Source organism: Cibotium barometz, chromosome 4 (assembly GCF_041138505.1).
Source record: "Cibotium barometz isolate CiBa-2024 chromosome 4, ASM4113850v1, whole genome shotgun sequence".
NCBI lineage: Eukaryota > Viridiplantae > Streptophyta > Polypodiopsida > Cyatheales > Cibotiaceae > Cibotium > Cibotium barometz.
In genome coordinates, this window is record NC_141049.1 from 30862591 (window position 1) to 30881347 (window position 18757).

General features: G+C 43.3%; 1 protein-coding gene across 2 annotated transcripts in view; it reads right to left on the reverse strand.

Annotated features, from left to right (window-relative positions):
* Window positions 1–7318: 7318 nt before the first annotated feature.
* The window catches only part of LOC147639151 (ARP protein (REF)), a 98726-nt gene continuing 87287 nt past the window's right edge, over window positions 7319–18757 (reverse strand). For both annotated transcript variants that reach the window (XM_086787809.1, XM_086787801.1), the window contains 5 exons: window positions 17718–17846; window positions 9643–9720; window positions 9405–9491; window positions 7694–7780; window positions 7319–7588 (listed from right to left, as the gene is read on the reverse strand). In XM_086787809.1, the coding sequence (XP_086643935.1) occupies window positions 7535–7588; window positions 7694–7780; window positions 9405–9491; window positions 9643–9720; window positions 17718–17846 (435 nt within the window). In that variant the 3' untranslated portion in view covers window positions 7319–7534. The remainder of the gene's footprint in view (window positions 7589–7693; window positions 7781–9404; window positions 9492–9642; window positions 9721–17717; window positions 17847–18757) is intronic.

Sequence of the window (18757 nt, forward strand, 5' to 3'; positions counted from 1 at the left end):
ATTCATAAAACACTAGCTCACCTCTTACACTCCACAGTAAAATGTTATTGTAGATTGTAAGAATTGCACTATTGTGGAAATGGGAAGGAGCATGTTTAATGGCACGAATCTACATAAATTCTTTTGGGCTACGGCGGGAATCTACCTAAATCCTTTTGGACTGTGTAATAACAAAGGCTGTTAAAGGGATGACTACATTACAGGGCTACTACTTGGGTAGGAAATCTTCAGCTACATATTTAAAAGTTTTTGGGTGTGAATAATATGTACATGTTCCAGATGCTCATAGAACTAAATTGGATGCCAAAAGCAAAAAATGCATCTTCTTAAGTTACAGCTCTAGGCAAAGAAGATCATAGTAAGCCGTGATGAGGTATTCCAAAAACAACCATATCGTATGAAGGGATATGATTCCTTATTCTTCTTCTTGCAACAAGGAAATCACCAAAGCAACACAATCTCCACATGCAACATGCGCTTCATCCCATACTGATGGAGGATGGCTTGTAACATTTCCTACGAAGATGGATTTTGAACATGAAGAATAAGAGCATATATGATGTGCCACAAAATAGTAAGCCATTTTCTAAGTGGTATAGGCATCTTTTGGAGTAGAACCTATGGACACATTGAGGATATGCCTCAAGATATTTGCAGGCGACATTCACAGATTTAGAAGGTTAGGGGAACAAAATAGGGCACAAGAGAATCGTGAATTTTACTCTCATGATAGAGATACTCAAGATTCGAGAGCCTACCACCTTTGTTGAAGCACAAGGGAATCTTAAGGGGAACAAAATAGGGCACAAGAGAATCTTGTGAATTTTACTCTCATGATAGAGATACTCAAGATTCGAGAGCCTACCACCTTTGTTGAAGCACAAGGGAATCCGAAGGGGAACAAAATAGGGCACAAGAGAATCTTGTGAATTTTACTCTCATGATAGAGATACTCAAGATTCGAGAGCCTACCACCTTTGTTGAAGCACAAGGGAATCCGAAGGGGATGACAATATGAATCCATCCTCAAAAACCACACTTGTAGATAGTTCTTAAAGATGCAAGGTAATTGGCACTAAGTGGGTTTACAAGGCAGTTTGACTCCATCCTAAAAAACCACAGTTGCAAGTAGTCCTTAAGGACACAAGATAATTGGCACTAAGTGGATTTATAAGGCAAAATACATATCTAATAGTACTTTGAGAAAGTACAAGGCAAGGTTTGAAGGTTTTGACTTTCAGGTGACTTTTTCTCCTACAGCTAGGTTAACCACAATTTGCATTGTTCTTGCATTGGCAATCCAAATGGATGCAAAATACTTTTCTCCATGGGAACCTCGAGGAGGAGCTATCTATGAAGCAGCCACTAGGGTTCATGGTTCCCAATTTTGAAAGCAAAGTTTGCAGGTTAAGACATTGTACGGGTTGAAATAGGCCCCACGAGCATGGTTTTAAAGGATTGATACTTATTTTATGAGTATTGGTCTTATACGCAACCCTTCATATGCAAATTTTAATGTCTTTTGTGAGCAAGAAATGTATATGGTCATTGTTCTACATGGAGATGATCTCACCTTGACAGGGATCTCCAAAAAAAGATCTCACAGACACAGCAACAGTGTTTGAGATTTGAAGTTATGCATTATGATGTCTGGCAGAAGCCAAATAGCATTTTTCTCTCTCAACAAAAATATGTAGGTGCGATACTTAAGGCATTTAGCAATATAGGTTGATTTGAAGTTGTCCCCATCATCGAAGGCACTTGAGACCTCATGGATGAGACCTTATACAGAAAACTGGTTGGTATTCTTATCTTCTTGTGTAATACTAAACCAAACACTAGTTATTTTGTGTGCTTTGAGTAGGTTGTCCACAACAAGCCCAAGAGAATTAAAAAAAGAAGTTACGTGGGTGTTGCGATATATCCAAGGTATGGCATCACCTATGCTACGGGGCAGGTAATATGCTCAGTAGCTTTTGTGAGTCAAATTTGGCGGTTGATTTGGACACTAGCATATGCTTAGTAACTAGTAATTGTTTTTCTCTTGGTTTCGGGATGCATTTCTTGGATTAGCAAGAAACAACCAACTATTGCGCTCTCATCAAAAGAGGCTGAGTACAAAGTTGCATGCTTTGAATCATGTAAGGCATTGTGGCCGAGGATGATTCTATAAGCTATGGGTGTGGTACAAAAAGTAGTCTACAAAGCTATAATGTGACATCCACAGTTACATGGCCATCACTTGCAAACAAAACACATTGAGATTTATTCTCACTTTGTGTATGAGCACATCGTGTTAAAGGAGGTTGAGATGGTCTACTACTCAACAGAGAATAGATTAGATGGAGCAACATCTTCATCGATCATCTTCATTGACTCGACATTGGATCAGAGGTAGTTCATCTTCAAGTGGACATAGAGGGTGAGTATTGGGTATCAATGCTCCACCCATATGTTGTATTGTCTAGGCACCAGAGCTAGCTCATGTTTATATGGCCTCCATTATAAGAAGCAGTCATTATTGACCCGCCAAGATGTCTAACATCTCCATATTCACACAAGAAGGTAGCCTAACAAGATGGTTTCGAGAGAGCTTGGATTAGATTTGGCACACTATCACACCAAGGAGGCTACACACTACTCTGGACCATGTTGTCTCATAATGGTCCAAGACATATATGACAATAAATACATTACTATTGGGCATTGATTATTGCTATATAGCAATAAACCACTAACCTATTCTATGTGTGGACCTTTCTAAGATAACAGTTCACCATAGCATGTAGTCTCTATTCGATAGTGTGCCCAATCTAATCAAAGCTGTCTCTAAAGTATCTAGTCGCTTACAAGAGTCTCTTGGTAAAGTATCTAGTCTCCTGCAAGAATCTTTTGAAAAGTAGAGATGTACTCATGATTTGGAGAAACAGAGTTATTTATCACAAGGTTTTCTTCACCATTTACGAAAAGTTGAAGCTAGAGAAGCAACTCTATGGTGATTATAAGATCTTTGGTGGTGAAGATATTGACTAAAATAATGGAGGCAACCATTTACAACTAGCAGAAGAGCTTTGGGCAACACAAACTAAGAAGACATCCCACTACCTAAAGCTTGGTAAATAAGAGACACTATCTCAAAATATGCAACACAAACTAAGAAGACATCCCACTACACGGAAAGCTTGGTAATAAGAGACACTATCTCAAAATATGCATTTTAATTCAACATATATAATATGTTCAATTAGAGAGAACAAAGCTAAAATTTGAGACTTTAATTTTACTTAAGTGCTGAGAATTAGGGTTAAATTGATGCTATAAAAGGAAAACACCTAGTTTGATGCTATAAAAGGAAATACTTTGTATGCATAGTTAGGTGGTTTAGGTGATAAAGATTATTGTGAATTAGTAATCTTAAGTTGATCATGGCAAACTTTAGATGTATTGAGTTAGTGCATGTGAGTTCTAGGAATGCATGGCTAGACGTATGGTAAATAGTGATGAATGTCGATGCTAGATTATGTAATTAGGTTTGAAAGCTATGTGAGATCTTAGAGATATGTTCTTATTATATTTATTATTCTTGTTTGCATGGATTAGCACATATGAACACAAGATAAAACCAATATATGTAGACAAAGGAGAGTGAGAACATTGGATCTCTCGTCACCAACTTTAATCTCTTTAGAGGTGGAGCTAAAAGTGTCCAACTTGTTCAACCGCATCTCATATTGTGAAAGATTCTTGGTGATGATTTGAGCATTTGGATTTGAGATTTTTCTCGACATTTCTTGGCATTTGAGATATACATGGTTTGTTCTGCTACGCTACCATCAAAACCTATGCAAAAGGGAGGGTGTGATTGAATCTTTACAAATGGGAGATTATGAGTGAGTGCAATTGAACCTCTTGTGAAGGGGAGATTGTGATAGAGATTGCAACTAAACCCCTTCAGAGGGGAGATTGTGATTGTGATTGAGATTGCGACTAAACATCTATGGAGGGAAAATTGCGACTAAACATCTATGGAGGGAAAATTGTGATTGAGTGTGATTAAACCTCTACCAAGTGGAGATTGTGAATATGAATGTGATCAAACATCTATAGAGGGGACATGATGTGAATGCGAGTGCGAGTGAGTGAGATTTATGCTCAAGGGTGGTCAGGTGGTTTAAGCTCCTCCTAGAGTGCTTGTTGACAAACCTGTCAACATCGAGGAAACCATAGCAGACTCTTGTGAGAGACATGATTCTATGTAAATGATTGGATTCTTTTCGAGTTACTCCACATGTTTATGTTGGTTTTAATGCTACATGACTTGGTTTAATGTGATGCCGCTGAGATTTCCAAAGGTGCATGGATTGTAATGGAAACATGTGTTGTGATGTAATTGGAATTTTGGTGTTCTCGATTAAGGTAATTTGGAGCAGTATGGTATCAAGGCATGGGTCATTGTCCTAGAGTACATAATGATACAAAATTGACATGCCATGTAACGAAAGAAACATTACACTAGAACATAGTGAGCTTGCAAGAGTTAGTTTTAAGATTAAAGAGACAAGAGAATCATGAAGTAGATTTCTTTTGAATATGAGGACAGAGCCTTTCGTGGATGTAACACCCTATTTCTACTATAGGTAAATACTTGAGGAAGCCATGGATGGGAGGTGAGATCACACTGGCATTTTGTTGTATTGGATAGGAATTCAATATCACAAGTCTCAATTGACTGGTATTACTATAAAAAAGGAAAGAGCAAAGGTGTTTGGCATGGAATGTGTTAATTTTTGGAGGACATGCAGATAACTACAGAGATCGAGTATTCTTCTCATGTCGAGAGGATGCTTGGAAGGAGAGATTGTGGAGAGCCAAGTGAAGGAATCACACTCTTGGGGGAGAGATGATTCTATGTATTATGATTGATGTTTGAAGATTAGATTCTCTTGGAGTTATTTTACACAGGTATATGTTGATTCTAATACTACAGGACTTGGTCTAATGCGATGACACTATGAGATTTCCAAAGATGAATGGATTATAATGTGAACATGTGTTGTTGTGATGTGAGTCAAATTCTGATGTTCTTGGTTAAGGTTATTTGGAGCCACATACTATGTGTGTTAATGCTGCTCCTATTATGCTAAAGCTATTGATAGCTGGAATGTGGACAACTCACCAACCAAGGGAGCTTGAGCTCAACAAGAAAGAGATGATGATGATGATGACATTAACATCCACAAGAGACTATATACGAGCTATGTCACCAATACAAGCTGTATCAATGTTTTTGTGAGGTATTGCCCATTTCCTAGCTTTGTGTCACACACATCTTCTCTAGCTATACTCAGTTTTTGTTGAGTTGTGCTGGTGTCAATTTTTTTGGTTATCCATAACTTTGTACCTTTGGGAATGTGGGATTGCCTAAGCATTGCAATTATATATTTTTTTGTTCTTAAAGGTAAGCATTGCATGGTTATTGCTTCTGTGCATTGGATGGAGGTCAATTGTACCTCATTAGTGTGGTATAAACCAATTTAGTGAGTATCTCCAAGAAGCTATATCATGGCTGAGGTAAGGCATCCAAATCGGACATTATTGCTTTTTTTTCTTGAGCTCGAGTGTCAGCCATTGCTTGGACCAGTGTCGAGATAAGTCCTCTTAACAGTTCACAAGGGCGGCCCACCACCACCACCTGTGGAGCACATATGCATTAGCATCCAAAATTCCATCAATACAATGAACACACACTAACTTGTCGCAATGCTCTCAAGCATATAGACTAAAGTGTTCTACATCTGCACCTAACATTGCCTTCTAGCACTCCCTTGCCCTATTCGAGCTGCAGAGGGTAAGCAGTGAAGAGCTGTTGCTTCACTTGATGCTCATTATTGTCTTCTAGCACTCCCTTGCCCCATTCTAGCTGCAGAGGGTAAGCAGTGAAGAGCTGTTGCTTCAAATGATGCTCATTATTGTCTTCCTTCCTAGTGGCACCCAAACTCTCACCATCCACCAGTCTCAAGTCTCTTGTTTTCTTTCCCAAACTTATCTAGCCTCTTCCTCTTCCTTGACCCTTGGCCATTGTCAATTTTTCTTTCACCCCGAAGTGCTTTGCACAACTAGCTACTCAAGAACCATAGCTATCAAAACCTACTACCAATCTCTATACTACCAGTAATTAGTGGTGACAGAGTCACAAGTGCACCTCTTCATTGTCCGGCATTTGGAGGTGCACAAAGGCACAAAAGATCTAGCAACAAACTTATGTCTAGAATGAGGAGAGGACTTTACTGCATCATCCAGAGTTTGTTGGAGTGGATCAGTGATACACAACCACAAATGCTTTTGTGAGTACATTCTTGAAGTGACATTCTCTCATTGTGGAATACTCCACTATTTTTCCAATTCCTATTCTTTTGGACCACATCACTCAGCAATTGGAGGCCTTATAATGAGGAAGATTTAAAGGGATCGATTCACATAGTCCATCCTGACACGTATGCAGTCACTATAAACCATGTAGTGAGATATTGTTTACAGTTCTGTTAATATCTCGCGCAAGATATTGTTTGTGAAACGGCTAGAGTCTACTTTCATGAGCAGTTGTGAAAGTTTCAATGGACCTGTAATACCCCTCTTGAAGAGTCAAATTGAGTTCAAAAACCCAACCAAGACCACCTTTGCATCACCGTGCATAATTTTGTGTTGGTTTTGATGACTACTGCTTTTTGACACTTTAGGTATACAATCATCCAGGTTGGAATGATCTGAAAACTGACTGCATGAATGTGTCGTGCAGATATGTTGACACCCTTCTTTACCACGTTGGATTGTCTGCCTGCCAGAGTCTAAGCATACAATTATCGGACAAGAAGGAATATAACAAAGAGGAAAGTCACCCTTTTGAGCAGCTTTTGTTTGTCTATCACCTGTTTCACATGAGTAAGTTTGTCAAAAACCTTGCCTTGTCGCTAAAAAGTTTTCCCACTTGGTCTTGTGGAGGACAAATACTTGTGAACATCTAAGCCTGTAGCTATTTACCTAAAACTAAGATCTTACTCAGGAGTCCTTGAAGGGGAGCACCCATCAAGGGATGGCAGCTCATCCGGAAGCCCTTGAAGACAGAACCCTCGCCCCTCTCCCCCCCAACACACACACCCCTGCGGCAGGCTCCCTTCCCGCGGGACAAAAGGGGTGCTAGAAACATTGGATCCAGGAATGAGCAATTATCTGGGCAGGTGTTGTGAAGGCACCCTAAAGCAGTCCACGATGCATATAAACTTATGTCGTTCATTTGAGGGAAGAATGTACATTAAAACTGTTAAAGCCATAATACTTCTCCCTTTTATTAGCAAAATTCTTTATGAAGAACTACAGGAGCCCTCTTTCTTGGATGGAAAAGAACCTTGTGCTAATTAGAAAAGATCTATTGAAGCTTGATAACATAGTGTTGTCAGGAGACAGAATGCAGCAGGGTGTTGTCTCCCGTCTCAGAAAAGCCCAGCTTGATGACGTAGTGTTGTCTTCCCAAGCCTTATCACAAGCGGGAATGATTGGAAGACGGATTTTGAGATTGGATCTGCACCACCACCTGAAATCCAAGAAATCAAATGTGAACAGTAGTTAATCTCGCCTCTTCCCACAGAACTAAATTCATTGCATGATTTTGCATGCCATAAGAAGTGAGATTACAGACCTTCCCGATGCTATGCCCGGAATGCAGATGGTCAACTGCATCTGCAACTGCTTCCAAACCATTGAAAGTGGTTGGATCCACTGCAACCTGAAGGGTGAAGGAACAGAAGGAACTTTTATGCCATTTACTTTCATTAAAAAGAATCATTGCCAAACAGATATTCACACTCAAGGTCTTCATCACTTGGTATTACCACCATAAAATCCTTGATTAAGCCTCCAGCAAGCTATTCATTACACTCAGCTGTAAAAAGCCTGCAATGTGCTCCTATACACAAGCCTTCCCACCAATATTTAGAAAGTACGCCATCAACAACATTAAAATGTTTCATCCCTGTAGGTTCTATAACTGCTTGGCTAAAAAATAAGGAACTCCTTAAATGCTAACAAATGGATAAACAGACATTGCAAGTACAAATTTCAACAGGAAAAATAAAAAATCTAGAATTATCATGATATTCAAATAGCATAGGCAAAGCTGGTGTAGGAAAATACAATGTGCAATATCACACAATTTACGCTTACACATACAAGGACCTCTTCACGTACAATATAGTATGGTCAATGGAAACAAATACTCACTGGCACAAGACTCCACTGACTGCACATGATACAGACTCTTAAGAGGGCCTTGTAGGTTGCTTTGGTGGCATTTTCTTTTTCCCTTAATCTTCGAATCTGAAGTGTTTGTGTGACAAAGAGCTGTAGCTGCACAACTCTTGCTGGGACCTGGTGAGCGAATACTAAAAAGATTGGTGGTCAGTAAGAATCGGAGCTCAGCACCAATCACAGTGGCACCACTCCTGGTTATAGATGGAACATGACAACCCTGTTCTAGGGAGTTTCCTGCTCTCAAAGGCAACGGAATGCTCATGCTGCTGCAAAACTGCTAGAAGCAACATCGTGGGTTGGAATATTTTGGAAAACATGCTGACGAGATTCTCGTTCTAAATAAACGACAAAGTATGGATAGCATCATATCAACTGATGGAAAATGACTGAATGTCGAAAGTTTGATCGGCCTTAACAAGGTTCTATGTCAGACTGGCTATTATGATTTCCTAGGCTGAAAGACTTATGCTAATATACATTCCACTATTTTTTTTCTTGATCCACTGGGCCATATTGAGCACATGGATGTGAGCACTTATAGCAAGAAGGAAAAATGGAGGAAAGGAAGTGAAGAAAAGGAGAAGGGCAACAAGGCCCTGAAGGACAAGTGCACGAGGGTTGCAGTGGAAAGCGCAAGCAGAGGCACGGTGTTGAAACCCATGTGGACGGTGGCTTGTGGGGGATGACTGGAGGGTACAAAGCAGGCTGTAAGGCCTGCATGTGATAGTGCAGTTGGCCAATGCACATTAGCAAAGAGTATATTCATCACAAAAATAATTTTAAAGTAAAACACCCTACTTGTACTAGTTGGATAAGAAACTAAGTACAACCCTTCTTCCTACCATGGTTACAAAGAAGCATGATTCATACCAGCATTAAGATTCTCCATACTGCCCTTTGTGAGCCATGCCTATGCACGTATGGCTTGAAGAACTTCACAGTTGTGAAAACACTTAAAAATGCAAGCAATAATCTGTGCATTCATCTTTTTTTATATAATGCATTTCGATGTAAGCAAACATATGAAGCCAGAATTTCGAAGAGCTGCAGAACATAAACAAATGCAAAAACCAACTAATAAGAAAGAGACAACTGCGTACCTTGAGCTTTCCTTCACTGTATAGACTGTAAAGTCGTTCAAGAGATGTGCGCCACTTACTCACATGATGATTGAGGAAAAACCCCACCTACATCCATTATAGAAAACACTCATAATCATGTAGGTCTCCATGTGTCATCATACTCGGCTTATATAGGCATACTGATTTGCTTAGCTTCTTAATCACAGAGTGTTTGAAAACAGCACCAAATAAAGGTACAAGGATACAGTATGCTTACAAGGGACTGAGATTTCCAAAGAAGCTTCTCACAGAGGCCATGATGAACAGACCGTTTCCAAGCTTCTCCAACTTGATACTGCAAGAGAAAGTCATACAATTGACATGAGTGAATAAGAGCATAACATTTCAGTATATGAATGACTTACACCTTAGCTCAACTGCTGATTTACTGGCTCAAAACCAAGGTTTTAAAACTAAAGGGAAGAAGTGTAAGTTCTTCCATTCCCGATGGAATACATTTTCAATTTGAATCTTTTAGTTTTTAATTGTGACTTGATGATAGAAGACATTCCCTAAACCAGCTGTATTTCAGCATCACATTCACTCCAAAGCACCGTCGAGGACTCGTGAGCTTGATGATAGAAGACATTCCCTAAACCAGCTGTGACTTGATGATAAAAGACATTCCCTAAACTTGATGATAGAAGACATTCCCTAAACCAGCTGTATTTCAGCATCACATTCACTCCAAAGCACCGTTGAGGACTCGTGAGCTTCCTTACTATTTGGCAAGTAAGCACCCATTCATTGCTATTTACAATAGGTGAGTAACCCAAAAGCACTTGGGTATGTTGACCTCTAATAGGGCAATGACCATGGCTCCCTCTCTACAAAGGTTAGTGGGATGTCTGAACTTCCCAAGGGGAAGAGGTAAACAGGTAGAAGATAGTCGTAGGTTTTGCCGCTTGTATGGACATCGACCTCAGATGCAAATTGACACCCAAGTCAGGTTCTATTGATCATGACCAGCATTGTTTTTTATCCCTTGTCTATCCGCTCAATTGTAACAGGGCTTGACCATAAGATACGTAGGTTTTGCCGCTTGTATGGACATTGACCTCAGATGCAAATTGACAGCCAAGTCAGGTTCTATTGATCATGACCAGCATTGTTTTTTATCCCTTGTCTATCTGCTCAATTGTAACAGGGCATGGCAATAAGATACTTAATGTCTATCCGCTCAATTGCAACAGGGCTTGACCATAAGATACTTAATGAACAACATGACAATCCAAAAATGATATGCAATAGAGTATCTGGTGTGTATGTATGTGTGTTTTGTGCACAAACACTGCAACAAGGACCGACATAGGCACTTTTTTATCCACCCATAGGTGATGCCCCTGAGGAGGCACCTTGCAGCGTTTTGAACCCAAGACCTCCTAGTCCTAGACAAGCACCTTTACCACTCGAGCTATCACCTCATTGGCTTCTATATTGCATGTTAGCCCAAAAAATCTTTGATATTGAAAGCCAACTTTGCACACGCTTTGGTGTGTGGAAGTGTGCCTATGTGTGTGAACAGCCTCTAAAGGCTAGATATTATGTGTGTGTATGTAGTATGCAGTGATATCATACATGTGACATGTGTCACTCTATTAGTGTGTGATTGAGTCAAAATATAAGGCTCTAAGCCTATAAAAGCATTGTACTTGGTGAAGGATTTACATCATTAATCTAATCAACATTGAGTCATGCAACATTGGCTCCACCGGCTGGGTGGAGCTCCACCTGGGCTGACCTTCCTCGACGACCTCCATTTTTCCGCCTACTGGAGTTTCCTCGTCGTCCGCATTTTTTGCGCCTGCTGACGCTGCCTTGACTGGCCGCTCGAGCTACATATGTAGCTGTCCTCGTTTTGCCGCTACCTTCTGCTCCTTTTGCTTCAACCTACTGTGACCTCGACAATGTTGCTGAGCTGCTCACGCCCATTGCCTGCTCTGCCCTGCCCATCTTGCAAGAACTTGCTACTCAACTCAAAAATGCACCTCTTGTTCGAAGGTGATGGCAACAGAGGGGCTGGCACTCGGGGGTCCTCCGCCACTGCCAATGATATGGTGACCAAGCTCCAAATGGACTTGGAAGCTCTCAAGCTCCAGAACACAATGAAGATGATCAACTCGAGCGTGAACTAAACGCTCTTAAGCTCCAAAAGGCTCAGTAGAAGGTGGTCTTGCCCAACTCCAGAAGAAGATATAAGAGTTTAAGGCTCGACAAGAAGCCAAAAGAACAGTTTGGTGTGCCATCCGTCACACTCCACAGGAGTGTCTGGGAAGGAGAGATTGCAACTTCTGTGCAAAGGGTGGTCATGACGAGGAGAAAGACTAGTATTAGCTGAAGGCGTTCCACCACTTAGGGCAACAACAACAGCCGTTCCCAACAACAACCACAGTTGCCACTCACTTGGCAGGCCCCTACAACACTCCTGTCTACCACCCGTCAATCCCGGCACCCACATACACCCAACAAGCCCCTCACTCACCGTCAACTCTTCCACCTCTCATCCCCAATCCTCCAGCTGCCACTCACTTGTCAGGCCCCTACACTTCTCTTGTCTACCACCCCGCCAATCCCACCACCCACCTACACCCAAGAAGCCCCTCCCTCACCGTCAACTCTTCCATCTCTCATCTCCAATTCACTAGAAAATTACAACACAACCGAGCATGAAGGCTTGGCAATTGTCTATGCACTCCAAAAGTTTCGTAACTATCTCCTGGGTGCCCATTTTATTGTCATCTCCAACCATCATGCCTTGAAATATCTTCTCAACAAGCCCAAGGTGGCTGGCTGCATCTAGAGAACGCTACTTCTCTTCCAAGAATTCGACTTTGATATCCTGCTCCGACCTCTCCAAGGTCTCCAAGAGCATCATGTCATGGTGGATCACCTTCCCCGCATAAATAGTGGTGAACCTGCCACATCTACAGGTATTGACGATGACCTTCTTAGCAATGTGCTTTCTAAAGTAGATACTGCTCTTGCTTGGTGACGTGCTTGTCTTGGTCTCTACACGTTCTTTTCCCATAGGTATGTCCCCCAAGGACAAAAGGCAGCTGCCCCTCAAGAGCCGGCCGTACCAACTCATGGGTGGGCAGCTCTACAAAGCTGGTCATGACGGCATCCTGTGGTGCTATGCAAGTCCTCATGAGGTTCCACACCTGATGGAGGATGCTCATGCTGGACCTTCAGGTGGTCACTACCCAGGGCACACCACAGCAAAACGCCTATTTCACTCTGGCATATGGTGGCCCAGCATGTTCAAAGACAGCAAAGCACATGCATAGAGCTGCGACAATTGCCAACCGTGTGGACCCAAACCGACCCACCAATCCAACCGTCCCCTACAGGTCTCCCTTTCTTAGTCTCTGTTTGATCAATGGGGGGGATATTGACTTTATGCGCCCCATCGATCCCATAGCTTATCCCAGCAGATGCTGCTACGTCGCCACCAAATGGGCAAAAGGACAAGTCACCAAAGATGCCATTGCCTCCACAGTTGCCCGATTCCTTTATGAGCACATCCTCACCCGCTTTGGTTGTCCCACCAGCAATCGGGGCTCCCATTTCGTCAATAAACTCATCATCACCCTCCTCGCCAATTACCAAGTATTCCACTGCAAATTGTGTGCCTACTACCCTCGCCTATGGTTAGGCCGAGAGCACCAACAAGGTGCTCTGTCACCTTCTCCGCAAGGCTTGTCATCAGCATATCAGGCAATGGCCGGATGCTCCTTTGGGCGCACAATGGACATATCCCACTGCTTATAAAGCTACTACACAACTCAGCCCCTTCCGATTGGCCTTTAGTCTTGAAGCCATCTCCCCTTTCGAATTTAACCATGGTTCCTTCCAAGTGGGCACCATTCGCATCTCTGCTTTGGTGGGCATATTCCCTTTTGAATTTAACCATGGTTCCTTCCGGGTGGGCACCCTTCGCATCTCTTGCTTTGATGCCTCTCATTCCTCCTCCATCAACCATCTCTCGATCTTGGAAAAACCCCGTGCCCGTCCTGGCACTATGTTATATACCTTGACACTAATCTACGAATTACGGATCTAATCTAGCGGGATTAAGGGACCCTGAGATTAGGGATTAGCAGGTTGATATTTGGCTAGGGTTCCTTGATTGATAAAACAAGCTTAATGGCCTATTAAAGCAATTTAGCTATTTATGGCGTAGTTATCACTATACAAGTGAGAGCTTGGGTTATTATGAGACATAGTTGTGCAAATGCACCACTAAAGGTCTGGCTTGGACCAAGAGAGCAAACATGCTCATGACACGCACATGACAAATACGTAGGTTGGCATGGCAAAGGCCTATGGGCAAGCTTTGGTGGTATGGGATGCCAGACAGAGTTAGACACGGGCCTATGGGATTGTGCAGGAAACCCTAGCCTTGGCTCAAGGAAGATCAATGGATCGGTTGGGGGGTGGAGCTAGCTTGCTACCTCATGATTTGGTTTAGGACTAACCTTGGTTTTCAGCTGTGTTTAGGGCAGATTTTGGGAAGGACTTCACAGTCATACTCTAGAGGAGCACGTCGAACATCTCCAAATTGTCTTGAGGTTTTTGAGACGGGAGAAGTTGTATGCCAAGCATACGAAGTGTGAGTTCTTAAAAGAGAACTCATTTATCTAGGACATTAGATCTCTCAAGATGGGATGAGCATAGGTCTTGAACGGATACAAAAGGTTTTTGATTGGCCGGTTCCTTAGACTGTAAGGCAACTTCAGGTGTTCTTGGGATTCACCATCTTTCTTAAAAATTCAACGAGGGATTATTCGTAGTTAACCGTACCTTTCACGGACCTCCTTAGAGGAAGAGGACGTAAGTCCAATAGCCCGATCTCTTGGAATGAGAAGCTTGATGGGGCTTTTCAAGCTATCAAGCTTAAGGTGAAGGAAGCACCTGTATTGGCCTTGTCAGATTCTCGCAAACCATTTATGGTCGAGACAGATGCTAGTGATTTCGTGATAGGTGCGGCATTGTTCCAAGAGGGCTGACCTCTGGCATTTGAAAGAAAGCAAGAAGCTTGACGATACCCACGTCAAATGGCACACTCAAGAGAAGAGAACAACAGGCGGTTATACACACTTTGAAAACATGGCAGCATTATCTTTATGAAACCAAGTTTGTTGTGCTGACCGATCTTGAAACGATCAATTACGTATGTGATAAGACTTGAGTTGAGGGGAAGGAAGGCACGGTGGGCTCAGCTAATGCAAGACTTTGATATGGAAATAAAGTATTGGAAGGGTAGTCTGAATAGAGTGGTGGATGCCTTGAGCAGAGGAGGTGAACTCCGTGAGCTTCACTAAGATTAAGGCTGACCTTTATAACTCTGAGAGGGCTACATGAGACCAACTATCATTTTGGTCAGTATTGGCAGTAGGTCCAAGCAAGGAGTTCCATAGATTTAGATCGAGACTCAGGAGTCATGCCATCCCAGAGTGTGGCAGGTGGTCAATTCCTTATCCGGAATGGATTGATGTTCCAGAACGAGAAGGTTTGTGTATCGGAAAACGCACAGGTTAGGAAAAGGATCCTATTGAATATCATGACGTTCCTACAACGGGTACAATGAACCTATCATTCAGTAAAATGGATGTTTTTGGCCTAAGATGAAGGTGTATGTTCAAGACTATGTGGTAACGTGTCGTCAATGTCAAGTGAATAAGGCTAAATGCCTTAGGGCTAGAGGTATGTTACATCCTCCAGAGATCCCAACAGGTAAATGGGAGAGCATTTCCATGGACTTCATTGTAGGTTTGCCACATACCAGTAGATGGCATGATGCTATCTGGGTGGTGGTAGATAGATTGACGAAGATGGCATGACTTCATTGTAGGTTTGCCACATACCAGCAAAGGGCATGATGCTATCCGGGTGGTGGTAGACATATTGACGAAGATGGCACCATTTTTACCTACAAAAGTGACAGTGAAGACAACCGAATTGGCACAACAATTTGTTGAACAGCTTTACAGGTTGTATGGATTGCCTTTTGACGTAGTCAATGATGGGGATCCAAAGTTTTTTGGGCATTTCCTTGAAGTCCAGCACTTGGAAGGGGGCCACCCTCCTGGAGTATGGTATGCCTGAGTTTCCACTTGGTTCTCAAGATATGGGCTCCGCATGGACATTGGACTCCCCTTTCTCCGGCTCTGTCAGGAGAACACCGACTGGATTATCTGGTTAGGCTTCATCCCACTGCCTCAGAGTGGAGACAGGAAGATCTGAGCACATCTTCACAGCAAGGGAGCTCATACGGAGACCCAAGGAGGAGAGGCTTTGCTGATTATGCCACATAGAGGTTGAGATAGAGTAGCATTACATATGCCACTGCCGAGTATACTATGAGATCCACGGGAGGTTTCACTGTCTGTTCCATGAGGGATTTGGCCCACTCTCCAAGATCATTGACTTCCTGGACCAACGTTGCCTTGGGCTTTTCCTACTCGAGTTCCGCATACATAGTGACACTTTCTTGAGAGAACTTCGGCCCCAACCACCCCAACTCCTCCCTCGTCAGCCAAACATCACCTGATTCTTCCAGACCCAAGAGGACACCCATATAGTGGATCCCATGGACCCACCTCGGGCTGCTCCAGACCCACCTCACCCGAGAGGAGTTACCTTGGACCAGGCCTCTGCATTCCAATGTGCCCGACGTCCTCGGCCCCCTGGACGTCGGCCATGATTCCCTCATCAGCTCCGAACCCAGTACAGCTCCATCGCCATCGAGCTACCTTTCCAAATGCTGTAGCTGAGGGAGACCTCCCAGCCATACTCATTAGCCCCATGATATCTTAGAGAGTGGCATACCATCTAATGGGGGCTGATGCTTCTCTCATGTTTCATGTTCTTGCACGGAATTGTTACCGTACCCTTGGTGGACAAGGACACCCCGAACTTATCATCCTAGCCTCATCTTCCACTTACAGGCCATTATCTCAGGTAACCCCTAACACTCAACGCTCCTCTAGCCTTGCTGAATTGGCCACCCCCTCAAACCAATATAGAGGTCCTAAGCCTTGGCAGCAGAGACAGAACCCTGGCTAGCCACCAGACAGGCCATCTGTACCAAAATGAAGGCCACTCAAAGCCCTGGAATCCCATACCATTACCATGTGTGAGTGTCTTTTTTGAACCAGACAACGGACAGGTTGACAGGGGACTTCGTTGATTTCTCTGGCCCTCACACCTGATGTGAAGGTGTACGCCACCTTCTGCTGGACTTGGCAGTACTTTTGCTGGACTTCAAGAAGCCCTATGACACGGTAGACCGAGCCTTTCTAGAGGGCACTATGGTTCATATGGGATTCCCAGTCACCGGTGTGAAAGAGGCTGTGAACAGTTCCCGTCCATGAAATATCCTCTTTCTCTGGTTGCTTACGGACAGCAGACTTGCAGTGGGCACCTAGCTTGCGATAGCCAGCCGTCCTGGAAACCTGTGGTCACATGGCACCCCCAACAGTCCAAGTGACACTACCTTTGGAACTGCTCAAAGGTGAAGCAGGTTGGGTGACGGATTGTTCCCCTCTTCTCAATAGACCATGGTGGTTCCTTTAATCACTTGGGGCACCATTGCATGCGCCATGAAGGCAGGACTGATACTCTCCCAGGACAACGGCAATGGTAATGCACTAAAACTCACACCCCTCTGGATCACTACCATCACTGCCACTGAGGTTCCCACAGTTTCTTGGACCCCATTGACCCCAACAAAAATGCGCGGTGGGAGCGCATCACCAGCAAAGCAGTTGGCATATTTGAAGGGCACATTACAGTAAGACAATAGAGGGCATGGTTACCTCTCCAGCAAAGACCATCGGATCCCACAGGGCAATTCAGAAACTATGTCGCACAGCCTTCCTACGCACTTGGAGCTCAGGCCCCTTTCTCACCAAGGGTGATGGTGGTATATTCTGGCACTATAGGTTCCCAATGTGGATTTTCTCATTTCCCCACTGACGTAGTCTCCCTCCAAGAGTGGCCAGCCATGGAGGATGCCCCAATCTCTTTGGAGGATTGTAATTTGCTCTTCGAAAATGATGTCCATTTTACTAATGGAAGGATCTTTCTTTTGAGGGGAAAAACAGAATACCTATCTAAACCTTTTCGATAGAATCAAGTTTGGAATTAGCATGGAGACAGTGATCAAACCCAGACAAGGGAATGTGTTCACCAGCAGATCGGCTCACTTCTTGACAATGTGTTCATGACATTCAAAATTTTGAATAACAACCATAGAGGTAGAAGGCAAGATCGTTAACAAAAACATACCTGGGATACCATACCAATGATGACTAACCGGCCGAATAGCCCAAGAGCATTAAAGCACGTTTGGAACATCTCTCCACCAACACTTTCATACACAAGGTCAACACCTTTGGGAAACTCTTTCTTTAACACCTGCAAAGTCCACAATTCAAGACAGTGTAAAGAGACTTCCAACAATACAGAGGAAATTGATGCTAAAGCATCATTTTACCAGCACAAAGTTTCACCCAGTTTTGACAAGTGACCATGAAGAGACCTTGAGTTCACTGGACTTTAGAATAATTAGATCAGCCAATAAATTACTCATTGATGTGTCAGCAGGTCCTTGCTCAAGTGGCTGCATACCATGCTGCCTAATAGGGGTTGTCAGTTTTTTTCTTGATGGGACGTTGTGTGAGTATGTGCGTCTACACGTGCGTGTGTGTGTGTGAGAGAGAGAGAGAAAAGAAAGATGTTATAGTCTATGAGGCCAAACAGCTGTACATGTGATCCATGAGTAAACTGGATGTCAAGGCAACATGAAAAAAGTAAAATACTAGCTGCTAAAAGGATAGACAAGTTCAAGGTACTCAAAGATCTTCTGTGTAAAATAAAGTAGGCACCAGAAGAACCTCATGTGTCCAGGCTCATAATGTGCCGTCCTCCTCATGGACCGTGTACCAGGCCTAAATATCCATCATTTGTGGGGCTGCCTCTCTATATCTCTGAAACAGTCCCAGATCTCCAGCTGGTGAGTGGATGGTCTAGGTCGTTGGAAGCGGGGGCGTCTGGCTCTCGAGAGGGAGTATGCTCTCTCTTGGAGGACTTCCTGGTTGTGTAATGCTAAGCCTACCACAGGTTTTGGGGGTGCTCACTTACGCGATGGGGATGTCTAGCTCTGTCCTGGTCCATGTGTCACGGAGAATCTCGTGCAGGCTGAGTGTTAGCTGGGGTTCTCTGTTGGGGGCCAAAGAAGTCAGTGATAGATGTATGTGCGGTATCTCGCAAACCCATAACTTCAAGGTCCCATAGGCCGCGCCCCGTCAGGATGACCGGCGCTCCCG